Here is a 16,525-nt window from a genome sequence, read left to right as displayed (position 1 = left end):
AGAGTTTGATTAGTTTTAAATTTAAATTTAATTGCATTTAATTGTTGATTGTTGATTTAATTTTTTAAGTGAATTTAACGGTTTATGTTACTACATTGTAAAGTTTTAATGTTCTCCATATGGTAATCTCTATTTTATTTTTTACTTCCCCTCACAACCTTTTTGTTTTCAGGTCAATGATTAGGAATTGATTTTTTTTCTCCTTTATCTACTCTTTATTACTTTGTATTGGTGTTTTTCTATATCATCTCTCTCTCTCTCTCTCTCTCTCTCTCTCTCTCTCTCTCTCTCTCTCTCTCTCTCTCTCTCTCTCTCTCTCTCTCTCTCTCTCTCTCTCCATTGGCATCCTATCATTTTCCAAAATTTGATTATGATTCTATGACATTAAATATGAATTATTATTATTATTATTATTTTAATTCAGTGTTTCTAACTTGATTTTTTTTGTATTTCATTCTTCCTTTGATGCATTGGGTGTGAGAATGAGTGTTTCCCTAGCATTACTCCACTTAATGTGGACAATTTTTTTTATTTAATTTAGGCAAAATATTATATTTTAAATTTTTTAAAATGAAAAAGGAGTGGAAATATAAATAATTTAATGATATATATGGGGGATGTGGCTAAATTTAAATGTTAAATAAAATTATATGAGAAAAAAATAAAAATAAAATACACAACAATAAACACTAACTTATCCAAATAATTCTATGTAATATAATAATAGTACATTCTTATATACTATTTTTAATTATTTATAATGCAATATGATAATATTTAACAATCAAAATAAAAATAAAACTAAGTCCCATCAACCAAAATAGAGTTCTAAATAATAAAAAACTTTATCAAGCTAAAATAGAGATGCAAGAAAAATAAAAATAAAAATCCACCAAAAAATTGTGGGAGAAAGAGTGGGTAATAACCACTTTTTTTGTGAGAGAAAATTATGTAAAGAATGGAAGAGTGAATGAGAAATTTATACTAAGAGGATGATAACAAAAAGAAACAAAATAAAGGAAGATAAAAGGAAAAAGGAAGAGTGATATCAAGGTTGAATGTTTGGGGAGATGAAAAGGTAAAGAGAAGGAGAAAGGTTGGAGAAAGTGTAAATTTTTAAAAAAATTAGTACAATTTGATGAGCACAATTTTCTTTTATTTGAATTTAAGTAAAATATTACATTTTTTATTTTTTAAAACAAAAAGAGAGAGAAAATATAAATAATTTAATGATAAGAAGGATGTGGTTGAATTTCAATATTGAGTAAATAGAAGAGAAGAAAAAAAAAAGAAAAATTAAAAGATATAACAATAAACACTAAATTGTCCAAATTATGCTATATAATGGAATACTATTTTATTTTTATCTACTATTTTTAATTTTTTATAATGTAATCGGATAAAATTTAACAATCAAATAGCAAAATAAAAAAAATAATAATAACTTAAAACACAAAACAAAATATATCAACCTAAATTAGAGTTCTTAAAAACACAAAAATTTATCAACCTAAAGTGAAGATTCAATAAAAAATAAAAATCCACCAAAACATTGAGAGAGAGAGAGAGAGAGAGAGAGAGAGAGAGAGAGAGAGAGAGAGAGAGAGAGAGAGAGAGAGAGAGAGAACCTTTTTGTAAGAGAAAACTGTGCAAAGAATGGAAAATAGTGACAAATTTATAATAAGAGGGAGGGGATAAGAAGAGACAAATAAAGGAAAATGAAGAGAAAGATGAATAGTAATATTAAAGTAAAGGGTAGTGAGGAGATGAAAATGTAAAGGAAGAAGAAAGGTTGAAAAAAATGTAAATATTTAAAAAATAAGTGAATGTAAAAAACTTATAGGAAAATTGTAAATAAAAAAGAAATACATATAGATGTTAAAACCGACAAAGATGAATATATAAAGTCAATAATATATATATATATATATATATATATATTTGTAAAAAAAATAGGAATAAATAATAATTATGTGGCGAATGATGTAACGTCCCATCAGTTAAAAAAAAAAAAAGATCAGATTGTTGGTTCCCACATGCTCCCCACCTAACCCCACTACCCATCACACAATCCACTCCTTCTTTTCTCTCTTTGGCCGGTCACTCTCACTCTTGTTCTCCTTTTCTTTTTCTTTTTCAGTCAACACAACACACAACACACACTCCTCTCCCTCACCCTCCCACCGATACATTCCTCATCATCACCTCTACCATTTTTCTGGCAAAATCACTAGAAAATCCTCAAGAACATCACACCTTCACATAAGTTAATTGAGGTGAAAGTTTTAATCTCTTTTGATGAGTATTATGTTCTTATTTGAGGTTATTTTACCCAAGCTTTAATAATGATTTTCATGTGATTTAAGAGCTTTGGAAATGATATTCATGTGTTATATGTATGGGTTTTGGTCTTGGTGGATGTATTTGTTGAGTGAGTTCATGCTTTTTACAATGTTGGGTATCTAAGGCTTGTTATGGTGAAAATTTAGGGGTTTTGAGGTATATCTTGTGAAATAAATTCTGAATATAATTTTATGGTTTATTTGGAGCTAGTTAAAGATCTAAATTGTTTGTTTGAAAGGATATTGTGATTTTGGTGTCATGGGTCTCTTGATGATGTTGTGAAAACCTTGTGGAAACTATTTATAAATTATGGAGGTTTTGATGTTAGAAATAATACCTTGTATGATTCATAAGTATAATGGGAGTCTATGTCTTGTAAAGTAATTGGTTGAGAAACTTTGGAGATGGAAAATATTATTTGTGAGGCTAAATCTAGGCTTGCCTAATTTAGTGCTTATTTGACAATTCCTAATATGTAGCTAGATACAATTTCAAGCTTTTATGCTTATTTTGATAGGTTTGCTTGTTATTGTTTAGGTTCTAGCTAATTTCTTTTGGAGCTTGGAAAATTAGTTTTTTGCGGGTTGCGAGGTAAGTAGCTTTTTAATGGGATTTTTGGAAAAATAATCACGTTGCATAAATATTATTTTTGGGTCAAACACATTTTGGAAAACTAATGGTGGAACTATGTTTTTCTAAAAGGTGTTGTGTTATGACCCTACTATATATGATTATATATGAAAATGCATATTCTTATTGCATATGGGGGATTTGCATGATTTGTTAGCAGAGAAAAGACTAGCATCTTTGATTAAATTCTAGAAAATGCGTATTATGGATTTATTGCATTATTTCCAAAAATATAAAGATGCTTTATCTTGGCCTATGTTATTTGGGAAGTTAATACAAAATCTCTTTGGCAAGAAAAAAGTTGAAGGCTTTGAGAACCTTGTGAATATCTTGGGCATTCAAATATTTTATGAAACTACTTAAAAGTGAATTATGTATTTTGAATTAAAGTTATGTGAGCTCTTTATGTTCTACCCATGTGCTGTGACATGTGATTACTCGGTGATTACCTAGCTAGATACTGTAGTCTGTGTGACATTAGTATCTTAGCACCCGCCTTTGTGATGGTTATTAGTTCCGGCTTTGTGTCGGTGATGAGTTCCGGCTTTGTGTCGGCAGTTTAGTTCCGGCTTTGTGTCGGCAATGAGTTCCGACTTTGTGTCAGCGATTATCATGTGGCCTTGGGTTAGATTTTCTGGTTTGGAACGGTGTTGTTATTGCTCACAGTATAGTAAGTAGTTTCATGTTGAGATATTTTGAGGAACATATAGTATGTAATCTCATGAGAACATTTTGAGAAGCTTTGTGCTGTGTCAATTTATTCATTCTTGTCATATTATTTTTGGGAAATGGTTTTGTAGAAACTATTTGGAAACTCCCGAATTAAAAGCATGATTTGTAAATTGTTACCATCATGAAACTTGCATTTCCCCCACCCCCTTTAATTATGCTACTTACTGGGCTCTGTCTCATCCCATTATTTTATAACATTTCAGAGTAGGCAACGGTCTTTTGAGACAGCTTTTTGGTGGCTAATAGTAGTTAGACTAACTACTAATGGAGGCTGAACCTTGGTAATGGGTATATTAGATGATGTACATCTTAGAATAGGCTTGACTCATTCTTTTGTATATTATAGTGGCTATGATGTTATTTCCCACTGATAAGACAAGCTGATGATATTTAATTAATTATTCAGACCTCTATTCTTTTGTGGCCAATGGTCTTTGTAATTATTTCTTAGAGCTCTGACTTATTCTGAGAATATATTCAATGGAATTATTATGACAATCCTTGATATTAGAACTTGATATAATTTTGTGGATTGGATTGTCAAAAAGGAAAGAAAGAAAGAAAAAAAAAAAAAATCTACAGGTACTTTGAGATGTCTTTCTCATGCTTCAAACCCTTTGGGGTTTGGGGCGTGACAAATGACGTGGCAATAAGGTGGCACAACAGAAGCTCAGCAACAATAAATGTCATGTTCAACTTTTAATAATATATAGATTAGTTTAAAATATTATTGATTGATGATTGGGAAAGGGGGTTTTTATTTTTACTTTGTTTTATGCTTTGTCAATGGGTATCATGACAACAATCTAAAATCGACCTACCTTTGCAAGTAGAAAATTTGAATGGAAAAACATTTGCTTTCCAAATATAATTAAATGAATATAATCTCAAGTTTGGATGGGAATTCTACATAGTTAAGAAAGTTTTTGACTCTATTATAGAAACTAACAAAAAAATTTAGCTTGAGAAGTGCATTTTTTTTAATATAGCAAAATTATAAATTTGATATCTTACTCCTGCGTGTCATAATACATTTCTCAACATGTTTTATTAACAAGCTTATATTAGTGGTACTTCAAATGAATGTAAGAACAACAAAGGAAGAAGATACAAAAAGTATTTAAAGTTGTCTTTCAATTTATTGGAAATTGATTTTTTAGCATTTATTGGATATTTGAGGATGTAAAGGATTGAAATCCTATTTTTAATTTTTATTTAAGTTTGATTTATATTTTTCATTTTGTAATTTAATGATTCATATCAAGAAAAGGAATCCTAATGTGAAATCAAAGATGAAGAAACAAAAAATTGTTTAAATCTTTGTACACAATAGCTGTCCCGTGCATCGCACGGGTTAGCAACTAGTATTCTATAAGTTTCCTGCAAGACCAAACCAACTCAGATTAGCGTAAGCTACCTCAACATCATTACAATTTAGTGAAATAGTTTGGATGGGGACTCTTTCGAGCCTTTTGGACACAAAACTAGCTTTCACATATATCCCTAGGTACTCACAATTGTTCTAACTGTAAATTCTCTTTTCTTCAGGATATTTCCACTTATGATCAAGGGCGGCTTAATGCATTTGGGAGCCTAAGGAGAAAATTGATTATCTTGTATTAGATGCAAAATTACTGTTAATTAATATGAATTACATAGAATTTTTTTCTTTTATTAGAAATTTTATAAAGAGAAAAAGTTTGACAAAATTTTTCATACTTGTTGATATGACACATTAATAGTGGTAAGTAAAAAAGCGGTATTAGTGATAAACTAGATGAGAACTAGTAAAAGTTTGCTAACTCAACTCTTATTGTTATTCTTTTTTTTAGAAGTGCAACATTCACAATATTTTTTACAACAAATCTTAAGTTTTAAGTTGTTTTTTGTTTTCTATTTGAAAATATCATTATAATTATTTTTTTGCTATCAATAACAACCTACTACTTAACATTAATTGTAAAAGTGTTATGAAAAATATTGTGGATATTGCATTTTTCTCTCTTTTTTTATTTGTTTTTCATCTAGTAAAAAAATATTATTTTATATATTGATTATAAATAACACTATAGGTTAAAATTTGGGAGCCTTTTTTTACTTGGGGCCTTAGGCGACCGCATTTCTTGCTCTAGCATTCAGCCAGCTCTACTTATAATGAGCTTATTTTTCAGTTTATTGACTTATCTGAAGTTTTAAAACCTCTCTCTCTGTCTATATACAGCTTATTTTCCAAGTAAAATTAGCCATTGAATTTGCTCATCCAAGCACATAATTAATTACCTTTGATCCATTACTGATTCACACAAACCCATAAAGCCAAGGGAGCCCTTAAGCAAAGCAATTCTTTTAGCATTATAAGATAATTGTCAGGTATAATTGCCATCATGTTTAGACATATTCCAAAACGATACTTTCCCTTGCATTTATTTTGTTGAAGGAGATGATGATCCAGGTGCTATGTCCAAGGACCTGAGTCTTGCTTCACAGATATGAAGAGAAGAGAGATTGGTTCTTCAACACATCGTTTCATTAAAGCAATGCGCACCGTTTCACTCAATGTTATTAAGCAATGCGCACCGTTTCACTTAAGCGTTGTTACCCCAGACAACCAAACGATGTCGTCTAGCAGATACAGGCTCAAATGACAGTTGAGTAGGTGGGAATGACAGTTATGCATTACTGGTGTTCTTTCTAATATTACAGAACTAGATCCGCATAATTTGGATCTTAATCTATTCTGTTAGAGTAGAGATTTGTACTATATATATATAGAGAGAACAATCACACTGTTGTAATTAAGCAATCAATTCAGCTCTTTCATCAATATAGATTTCCTTTCAATCTCTCTTTCTCTTCCTTCTCTTGCTTCTACATTTTCTCCCTCTGATTCTTGTTTTCTCATCGTTTCTCATTGATTTTCTTGGTTCACAATCTTGTTTCATTACAAATATATATATAGAGGACAATCACACTGTTATCACCATGCATTTCAAGAATTCCTGCCTGATAATTCTCTGTAGAATGGCATCTGTTGCAGAATCAATGGAAACAGTAGCTTCATCAAGAACTAGAATTTTATTCCTTTTAAGGAGGACTCTACCGAGGCAGAAGAGTTGGCGTTGCCCAGCACTCCAATTTTCACCTTCATCACTCACTGTTGAATATATCAAACTTAATGAGCAATATTATCCGTATTGCTTTAATACCACTCTATAGAAATTGACATGTTTCATTCTTCTAGTTAGTTCTAAAAAAGAATCATAAACTGACCTGAAGAGTCAAGCAGATTAGGTAGGCTGCTGATTGTTGCCTTAATCTGACACTTCTCAAGAGCCTATGAATGAAAAAGGTGAGTTGGGTTGCTCCAAACTTGCAAAGAAAAGAAGACAAAATATTACAAAAGAATTTGTTCAAGATGAGAATCAGCAGGCTTACCTTCCATATATCATCATCAGAGTAAAGACCTAGAGGATCCGAGTTGGCTCTTGAGGTTAGTCCGCACGCTACCCTTGCAAAGAGTTGGCTCTTGAGGGATGATACTGAGTTTCATCCTTAAATCATTCAAACCAATGGAGCATATGTCAAGCCCATCTACAAGAATTTTCCCGCTTGCAGGCTCTACTAAACGAAATAAAGCACTAATAAGTGTAGTTTTCCCACATCCTGTTCTTCCCACAACTCTTACTCTAGCCCCTTCTTCGAAAGTGCAGGTGATATCCTTGAGAACTAATGGAGAATTTGGACGATATCTTATCTGAAACCCAACAAAAATGATAATTGGAGTCAATTTGATCAATTAGAAGTTGAAATGATTGAGGTAGCGATGTGAAGAACACTAAGAAACTTAAGTAGATAAAGCTAAATGGGGGTATGTATAACATGCTTCCTTACCTTCAAAGCTTGCAACTCTATCCTACCCTTTCAAGGCCATGAAGATGGTGGCCTCATGTCCTCCACAATAGCAGAAGGCTCTGATGGTATGTGCATGAATTGTTTGATCCGTTCAACTGAGATGATGTAGTTTGATAAGCTGCAATACCATCAAGTCAGAAAAATTTGGGTTTCTGTTAGTGATAGAGCATAAGAAAGAGAGAGTCCCACAAGTCCTGCAGACCACCCAAGAAAGGAGGATTTCTGAGTAATATTTTTTGACGGTCTGAAAACTCCTTGCCCCAAGAAATGGACAGTTCTAATGAAGTTATGTTACCTGGAGCTATAAAACCCTGGGAAGCAACACAAGAAGGAAAGCTGCAGTGAAGAGGGTCAAATTCTGAAGTACTTCTATTCTTAAAACTAACCACTCCATGGCTGCATTTGAATAGAAGAAAAGCCGAGCATCAGAATCAATGAACTTTAGATAGTTCTCAAAAAACTTGTCCGCCATGTTAAAAGCTCTAATTGTGACCACTCCAAGTGAAGTCTCAGCTGCATAATTCATAACCGGTGCTTTTGCAGTTCCATTTATCCTTATTAGTTCCCTTGCAGATGGTTGATAATACCCCTTTGAGCAAAAGCAAAAGAGAGAGCTTTGTCAGTCCGTTATTGATGAAAGAGGTTAATTAAATCAAGACTAAATATGAATCATTAGATCTACCTGAACATATTTTGCAGCTACCATAGCAAGAATGGCTACAATAAGAACTTCCCTTGTGACAGAAGCCATAATTCCTATTGTAGTCAGAAGTTCAATACTTGCTGCCACTACAAATATTATGGAGAAAGGTACGTCGTAATCCAAAATACTCAAATCTGATGAAGCCTGCAAGAGAAACAATAAGATGAATGTACAAATTGAGTACAGGCTCTGATTATAAAATACCCTTTCAAGATACATAATACAGTATAGATTTTTTATTTTTTATTCATGGTCGAGAAATACTTAATCTTACTTGAGTCAAAATCTGGCCAATGGGGGTTGAGTCAAAGAATAACATGGGAGCTTTAAAGACAGCATTGGTAAACCTGGAGAAAAAGGCTCTGGAAGCTTTTAATCCAAGATAGGCTGAAAGGAAAGACCTTACATATACAAAGAGAGCACTGAGTGTTGAAATTGCAGTGTAGACTCCAATCAAAATGACACTAGTGATTTTCGGAATTTGAATGCCCAGAGCTAGCCAATATGTCACAGCAGCCTGAAGACCAACAAAACCAACCTGAGTTACTATGCCTAAGAAAAAAAAAAGCAATCCCTTTGAGTCAATGATATAATCCCAGAATGGCTTCCATCCAACATCATTAATCTCTGTTTCTTCTTCTGTTAGTTGTACTCCTGGTAGATCCTTCACAGCAATCTCACCCTCACTGGTTTCCTTAGTGAGGTTAGACCCCTGAGACACCTCTAGCTGAACCGTATCTAACTTCTGAGATTCTTCTTTAGTTTCGTTATTTGAAGGACCCAGTCCTGTCATTGCATCTCTATGAGCATTCACAAGCTGTTCTGTCCCAGCTGTCAAGAGCTCCTCATAGCTTCCAGATTGAGTAATTTGACCACCATTCATAACCTGGAAAGTTAAGAAACAGAATACTATTAGATATGAGTAACAAAAATTTATGCATACAAAATTTAAAACTAAGCTTAACTTTTAGAACTTCGTAAAAATTTGCCAAAAATTTATCAACTTCTGAGAGGAACTCCACTTGGTGAGTCACTAGAATGACCGTTTTGTTTTCAAGAGCAGCCATGACACAATCCTGCAATTTCATATTTTTTTACTTGGTTAAAAAACTACATCAAAGATGAGGATTCTTTCTTGATCCTAGATTTCACATTCATGAAAAAACTTGAAGCAAATTTCTCTTACATTAAATAAAATTGCAGCTGTATGAGCATCTACTGCACTGAATGGATCCCCAAGGAGATAGATGTCAGCATCGTTATAGACAGCTCGAGCTAGTTGAATCCTTTGTTTCTGTCCTCCACTCATGTTAAGCCCTCTCTGACCTATTTCTGTGAGATCACCATGGTTGAAATTATTGATATCCTTGTCCAAAGCACATGCTTTTATGGCCTTCTCATATTTGGTCTTGTCCAAAGGCTTTCCATATAATATGTTATCGCAAATAGTCCCAACTTGGATCCAAGAAGTTTGAGAAACATAGGCAATGGATCCAAATGCATTAACCTGTTAGTGAGCAATAAAGACCAAAATCAGTGACAAAAAATTCGGTTGCAAAATTATAAGCAATCAGTCAGTTTTTTACTCACTGTTCCAGAAATTTTTGGCATCTCCCCTAGCACAGCATAGAGAAGTGATGATTTCCCAGCCCCAACTGGACCACAAACAGCAACTTTCTGCCCACATCTTATTTCCAAGTTCACATCTCTTAGAGTGGGAATCATTATTTCAGGATCCCAACTGACATTGCCAGATTGTATCTTTACACTCTTATCCGACTTCTGAAAGGGGATTCTCCTTAATTCTTCATTTTTCAGCTCATTATCAAGCAGAAAAGCATTGAGACGATCAAAAGATACCTTCACTTGGACCAAAGAAGAAAGAGCTTCTGGTATCATTCTCACAGGATCTCCCATACTCCTCAATGATGCAACGACTGTGAAGATGGTGCAAGCATTTAGAGGGGCACTTCCAAAAATAATACATCCCAAGAAGACCACTGAAGAAATGATGGTTGGAGACATCCAATACAACAATGTGCCATAAGCCTTTGCAAACTGAGTTTCAGCCAACCATTTGAACTCATTTTCGTGGACGGATTCAATCAAATTCTTAAATTTATCTTCCCATGATTGCAACTTTATGATCTTCATACTGTTTAGGATCTCGGAAGTGGATCTCAATCTTTCATCTTGGGCAATCATAGACTGAGTTTGACACTTCTGGAGCATAATTGCGAAAGGCACGTTAAGGAGTCCACATATGAGAAGAGGAACTAGACCGATAAGTGCACCAAGACCCACAACCCATAAAAGAATGCCAAAGGCTAGGAAAAGTTGCAGTACAAAGCTCCATGATGAATGGAACCACCATGGAAATTCACCCATTCTATAAGCATCAACTGCAATATAATTCACTATCTCCCCAGTTGAGTGCCTTCTCCTTCCTAAACTAGAAAGCTTTAACTGCTTTTGGTAGACTGCCACTAAATTTCAATGCTATATGTTCTTAGTAGAATTTGGACATTCAGAATTGAAATCAATACAAAAGAGAATGCCCACCAAAAAGAGTTTAGAAGACTGATCAATTTGGACCATTGAGAAAGCAAGGAAAGTGTAAAAGAGACTTAAACCAGTCCTCTAACAAAGTAAACCAACCAGCTCATATGATTGAATTCATCATTTTTGGCCATTAGATTCCATAAACCCATAATTAAATAACCAATGCTACAAAGAGCACAACACAGTGAAACTACCACCAAGACGCAATCTTTTCTACTACTTCTTGTAGAACATTTTCCTATGATAGCTATGGTCAAAAATAGGTAGAAAGCACATAGGAAGAATAGGTTTACACCATCTACAATTGTTCAATGAAGGCAGTAAGAACCCAAATAAAGTTCTTAACAAATCCATGAGATGCCCCCTGCATATACATCAAAAGAGAAACCGTAAGAACAGCTAAGACTCATGCTAGAAACACAAAAAAGTTGGAAAAGTCAAAACAAATAAAATAGTGATGCAAAAGTAAAAGCCAATGAGTTTGCCAAGAACACATTAACTGCAATTCATTGATAACAAAGCAAGAGAACAAACAATTGAAGAAAAAAAAAAAATTTAAGCAAGAGAACAAACTACTGAAGAAAAAAATTTAAAAGAATATTCAAAATGGTAATTCATTTATTGCTTGAAAAATTATTGTACATGCCATAATAGGCAACCGTTTTTTTTTTTTAAACAAATGAGCGTGTCCAGACCTCTTCGTATTTCTAACTATTCCCTCGAGTGTATTCAATCCCCTCAACCCACATGCACCAAGTTATTAGAAGGAGGAATCCTATGAAGGTGACCACAAGATGCAAGTATGAGACTTCGAACCCAAGATCTCATGGATATCATGAGATCTTAGGAACTACTAGCGGTTGGCATCAATCTGAAATGTACAACAAAAATTCTTTACTTAATTGTAGAAGAACAAAATCTATAACCCAACTTTTCCATCTTTTACAAGGAAGAAAAAAAAAACTTCTATAACCCAACTCACTGCAACACATGCTTACTTAATGGTTATTAAGGGGGAAGGAAACAAAAAAACCATTCACACAGAGAAGGAAGATTGCAAGTACCAAGTGAGCTCCCCAAGGAAATCATTGCTGGAAGAACTTCTATGGTTCACTTGGCACCTCTAGTAGCGCACCAGCCTACTTAGCTTCCTCGTAGCATATTCCCATCAAATAAATGCTGTCAGAATCATCAAAGCTCAACCAGTCACTCCCTTGTCATCATTTTTTTTTTCATGTTTGGCACATTATTTCTTTGTCTGATTGTGTGTCATTTCCTTTCATTAATTTGCTTTAATTAATTTGACCATAACATCAAACTCCATATAGTTACTACTCCAAACATAAGCATGTATATCAAAATAATTGGGTAAAAAACTCATTCAAGAGGCTAATAAAAACCGATCAAATGGTCTACACTACTGATATGGTCCCTATCTTTGCACATTAATACAAACAACATCCTTAGTGAAACTGGCCAGTACCAATAGGCAATAGACACATATAGTTCATATGCAGAGGTAACAAACGAGATAATTCAGACGACAAAGTCATAGTTACACTGACCTGTCATATAGAAACAATTTATTTATGTCTGCTTCAACTTGTAAATGTCTTGGATTGCAATAGTTTTCACAGCCTGTGAATATTGTTTGCAAAAGAGCAAAAGGGTCATACAAAAGCACGAAAAAAAAAAAAATAAAGAAGAAGAAGATAAGAAAACATTGCATAAATGAAAGGAAGTTTTAATCTTTATGATTAATATTGTTATCGAAAACCCAATTCAATTCAGTAACGGTCATAGATTTGGCTCAATTGAGGGCCTCTTGGAGTTTGTGGAATTGAAAAGTCATTGCGAAATAAATCAATGAGTCCAGGAAGCACAATTTTTTGTTTAGTGACCAGAACTCTGAATTTATGCTAATGGAGAAATAATTCTTCCTTAAATGAATTGCAATTTTCAATAATAGTGATGTGAGTATAATAATTCATCTTTAACCTCAATTCAAAATACATCATGTTGAAATTCTAAGAATTCATGTTAAGTCCACCTCTTTGATATTCTACTAGTAAATCCTCCAATTGAATTGAAGCTTACAGCATATGAGGTTATAACTCATGCTATGCATCCTATTTATAATAATAATTATAAATAAATAAAGAAAATTCTACACTACATATTTGATGTATTATGTATATGAGTCTATCATAGTACCACTTTGTTCCCATTTAGGGTATTTCAATGAGTTCCCTCTTTATCCGCTTCAAATGTCTCTAAACAAAGTTTAGTGGTAGCCCATCAGTAATGGTATCTATTGTAGTACTCTATGTCTACAGCTCAAGCCACACCTCCCCCTCCCCTACTATCTACCTATTAAAAGAAAAATGTCTTTAAACGAAATATAAACCAAGGCTAAAGTTATGTCATATTAGTGAAATAAAATTCAAATGACCGTCACATTTAGCTATGAATTAAATTGTATATTCAAAGTAGTTGACTACAACATCAACATGAAAAAAACAATATTAAGGACATATAACATGAAGCAATACCTTTTGGCTAGATAACGATGCCTCACTTACTAAGGCGGACTCTTAGCTTTTCCAATAAATTCATCTTTCTCATTGCAATCACATAAATCCAATCTTTTATTTCATCGGCAAATCTAAAATAAGCATGCCTCCAAGTCCTATTAAAGAAGAGAGCTCCACAAATTGCCCAAAAGCCAGTTGCAAATCCAACTCCCATACCAATGTAGAAGCTGGAGTTTTTAGAATCATCTTCAACACTGCCAATTGGTGATCTATTCAAAGATTGTTCCTCACTTGTGCAGCCTTTTGGAAGAGGATCACCACATAACTGAGGATTTCCAATGTAACTCTGGGCATCAAATGATTGAAGCTGAGTGCTTGAAGGAATTCTACCCGAGAGGTTGTTGTATGACAAGTCTAGGAGACTAAGAAATGTCATATTAGACATGCTTGGAGGAATTTCACCAGATAAATGATTTCGTGAGAGATCAACTGACTCTAACTCTTTCATACTCCCAATTTTTTTTGGTATCTTTCCCATCAAATGATTTCGAGACAAATTCAAAAAACGTAATTTGGAAAGATCAGAAATTTCAGCAGGGATTGATCCAGACAAGTTGTTACTTGAAAGGTCTATGAGCCTAACTAATTGAAGGTTCTCTTTGTATTCCATTTCTTCCCCTTTGGTTACCAACTGAACATTCTCAACATAGGATACATATATATACAGACATGTATAAGGCATAGAATAAAATGAATTAACATTGGAATCTGGTAATGCCATGGCGCTAATATTTTTCAAGCAGTTTGGTATGGATCCTGATAGGCTATTATTGGCAAGATCCAATACTCTAAGAGAAGAAAGTTGGCATATTTGTTGAGGTATATAACCCTTGAATTCACTTGATCTTAGACGGAGAACTATAAGATTTGTCATTTCTCCAATCCATAGTGGTATGATGGACAAATGATTATCACCCATATCAATGAGACTCAGATTTGAGCACTTTTTCAATGATGAAGGAATATCTCCATAGATGCTATTGTTTTGTAAACGCAATGAATGGAGGTTAACTAAAGCCCCCATGGAGTAGGGAATTCTACCTACTAGATTATTGCTCCCTAAGTTTAAATGGATCAAAGACTGCCAATACTTCCAGCAGTGAGAAAGTTCTCCTGATAAGAGATTGTTTGATGCGTCTAAAACCTCTAATTTATTCTTTCTAATTTTCTTTTGGCATAAGAAAGTGGAAATGGGTCCATAAAATGAGTTGTTAGCTATATTGAGCACTCTGACAGTAGAACTCAAAAAAATATCTGATACATCAGATTCTATGTTGTTGTTAGAGAGATTGATAACTGTAATGTTTGAAGTCCAATTCCAGAACCAACCCGGAGCTTTGCCTGAAATTCCTGACATGGACATATCTAAAAAACTGAGGGATCTTTGTGATTGTAGCCATGAAGGAAATTTAGGACCTATCTTGATTGAGCTCATGGAGGCATAGTCAAGTTGGAAGGGGGGATCCCAATTGGAATTGACATTAAGGAACAAACGTGTTTTAGACATATAGAGATGCTTTAATTTTGAGAGTTTTTGGAAATGCCCTTCATCTACGGTCCCTGTTAAAGAATTTTTTCCGACATACAACGTCTCTAACTCAGAGAGAAGCCAAAGACTGTTTGGAATGGTGCCATTCAACTGATTTTGGTTGAGGCATAATATTCTCATACGAGATAAATTCCCAAAGGAAGAAGGTATAGGACCATTTAAAGAATTAATTCCAAGATCAAGATATGTTAGATGCTTAAGTTGGCCTAACGGCTCTGGAATTTGTTCAGTTAGCTTATTGAAACACAAGGATAGATACTCTAATTTCTCTAAATTGAAAATGCTAGGCGGTATATTGCCTTTCAAAGAACTGTTGTATAATTTAAGCTCTAAGAGGCTTGTACTGAGATTAGAGAACCAATTAGGTATCTCATGATTGAAATGATTTTTAGAAAGATCAAGGACTCGAAGAGACGTGAAATTGACAAATCCAAGAGATGGATTCAGGCTATCAAGCTGACAATTAAACAAGTATAGCTCCGAAAGAGATGGGAACTTACTCATTATTTGAAGCCAATCAACTTCTTTGTGAAGGTCAGCATCACTTAGTTCAAGGTATTGAATGGCAGAGAGACCAGACATCCAACGAAGGTTATCTACATAAAGTTCAGAATTATTTCCAAGAGACAGATAGCGAAGGCTTGAAAGGTTACCAAGCTGATGAGGAATGATTCCACAGAAGTTAGCGCCTGAGAGATCAAGATGTGTGAGACTGTACATTGAACCAAGGAAAGATGGGATCGGAGTACAATTAAAGTCATTGTAACTCAAATTCAAGTAATTCAAATGTTCTAATTGGATCAACGAACCACTAATCTCACCGCCTAACCTCATTGGATAATTGAGGTGGAGCTCAGTGACTCGGCCAGTTTTATTGTCACAGAAAACTCCGTCCCACATACAGCAATCTTTATGGTCAGACCAGGATGACAGGACGCGTCCATGATCAGTGAGACCACGTTTGAGCGTTAGAAGGGCTTGCTTGTCTTTTTTACTGCAAGAGACACTTGAGATTGACTCTGCTTTGAAGAAGAAGAAGCTTAAACTGAAGGTAACGGAAAGGAACCATACTAAGAAAAGCACATGATGAGTTGCAAAAGAGGCAGCCATTGTAACGAAGGAAGAGAAGTTTGAAGGAAGAAAATCTGAAGTGTGAGTATATTGTAATTAACTCCTCGTAATATATATATAGGGCAAAACTTAGGTACAGTACTTTATGTACAGTACCTTAGGTACCCATTTTAAATTGCAGACACCTGTCCAATTAAATGACTCAATTAACGGAAGTTTAACGCTGTCTTTCTTTTTCTTTTCTTTTTTTCTTTTTACTTTTTTTCACTCTCTCTTTCAATGAGAAAATCTGTAGCTTCTCAAACTTGAAACTTCTCACGCACAATCTCAAAAGCCAGAACTCAAAATTACCCAATGACCATTATGCTTCTCAAACCCAAACTCTCTGAGTTCTAATCAAAACCAAGCAAATAATGGCGAAGGGACTGG

At 34.0% G+C, this 16,525-nt stretch overlaps 1 protein-coding gene, 1 long non-coding RNA gene and 2 pseudogenes across 2 annotated transcripts; 1 reads left to right on the top strand and 3 right to left on the bottom strand.

Moving 5' to 3' along the window:
- LOC115991488 overlaps positions 1-13,454 on the bottom strand; it is a 40,151-nt pseudogene extending 26,697 nt beyond the window's left edge.
- On the top strand, positions 2,042-4,027 carry LOC115991493. Its single transcript, XR_004092205.1, has 3 exons — positions 2,042-2,276; positions 2,881-2,934; positions 3,909-4,027. It is a non-coding gene; the product is annotated as an uncharacterized LOC115991493 (long non-coding RNA).
- Positions 6,108-10,983, bottom strand: LOC115991489 (annotated as a pseudogene).
- A 2-nt stretch (positions 13,455-13,456) lies between the features above and the next one.
- Positions 13,457-16,135, bottom strand: LOC115990026 (receptor-like protein EIX2). The gene has a single exon (XM_031113888.1). It carries the CDS (start codon positions 16,133-16,135, stop codon positions 13,457-13,459), a length of 2,679 nt encoding a protein of 892 aa, XP_030969748.1.
- Between the last annotated feature and the right edge of the window lie 390 nt (positions 16,136-16,525).

Source organism: Quercus lobata, chromosome 5 (assembly GCF_001633185.2).
Source record: "Quercus lobata isolate SW786 chromosome 5, ValleyOak3.0 Primary Assembly, whole genome shotgun sequence".
Classification (NCBI taxonomy): domain Eukaryota; kingdom Viridiplantae; phylum Streptophyta; class Magnoliopsida; order Fagales; family Fagaceae; genus Quercus; species Quercus lobata.
This window is presented reverse-complemented; position numbering and strand designations above follow the sequence as displayed.

What these genes read in the sequence shown, in the direction of transcription:
- LOC115990026 (XM_031113888.1), bottom strand. Translation starts at nt 16,135, where the DNA reads ATGGCTGCCTCTTTTGCAACTCATCATGTGCTTTTCTTAGTATGGTTC.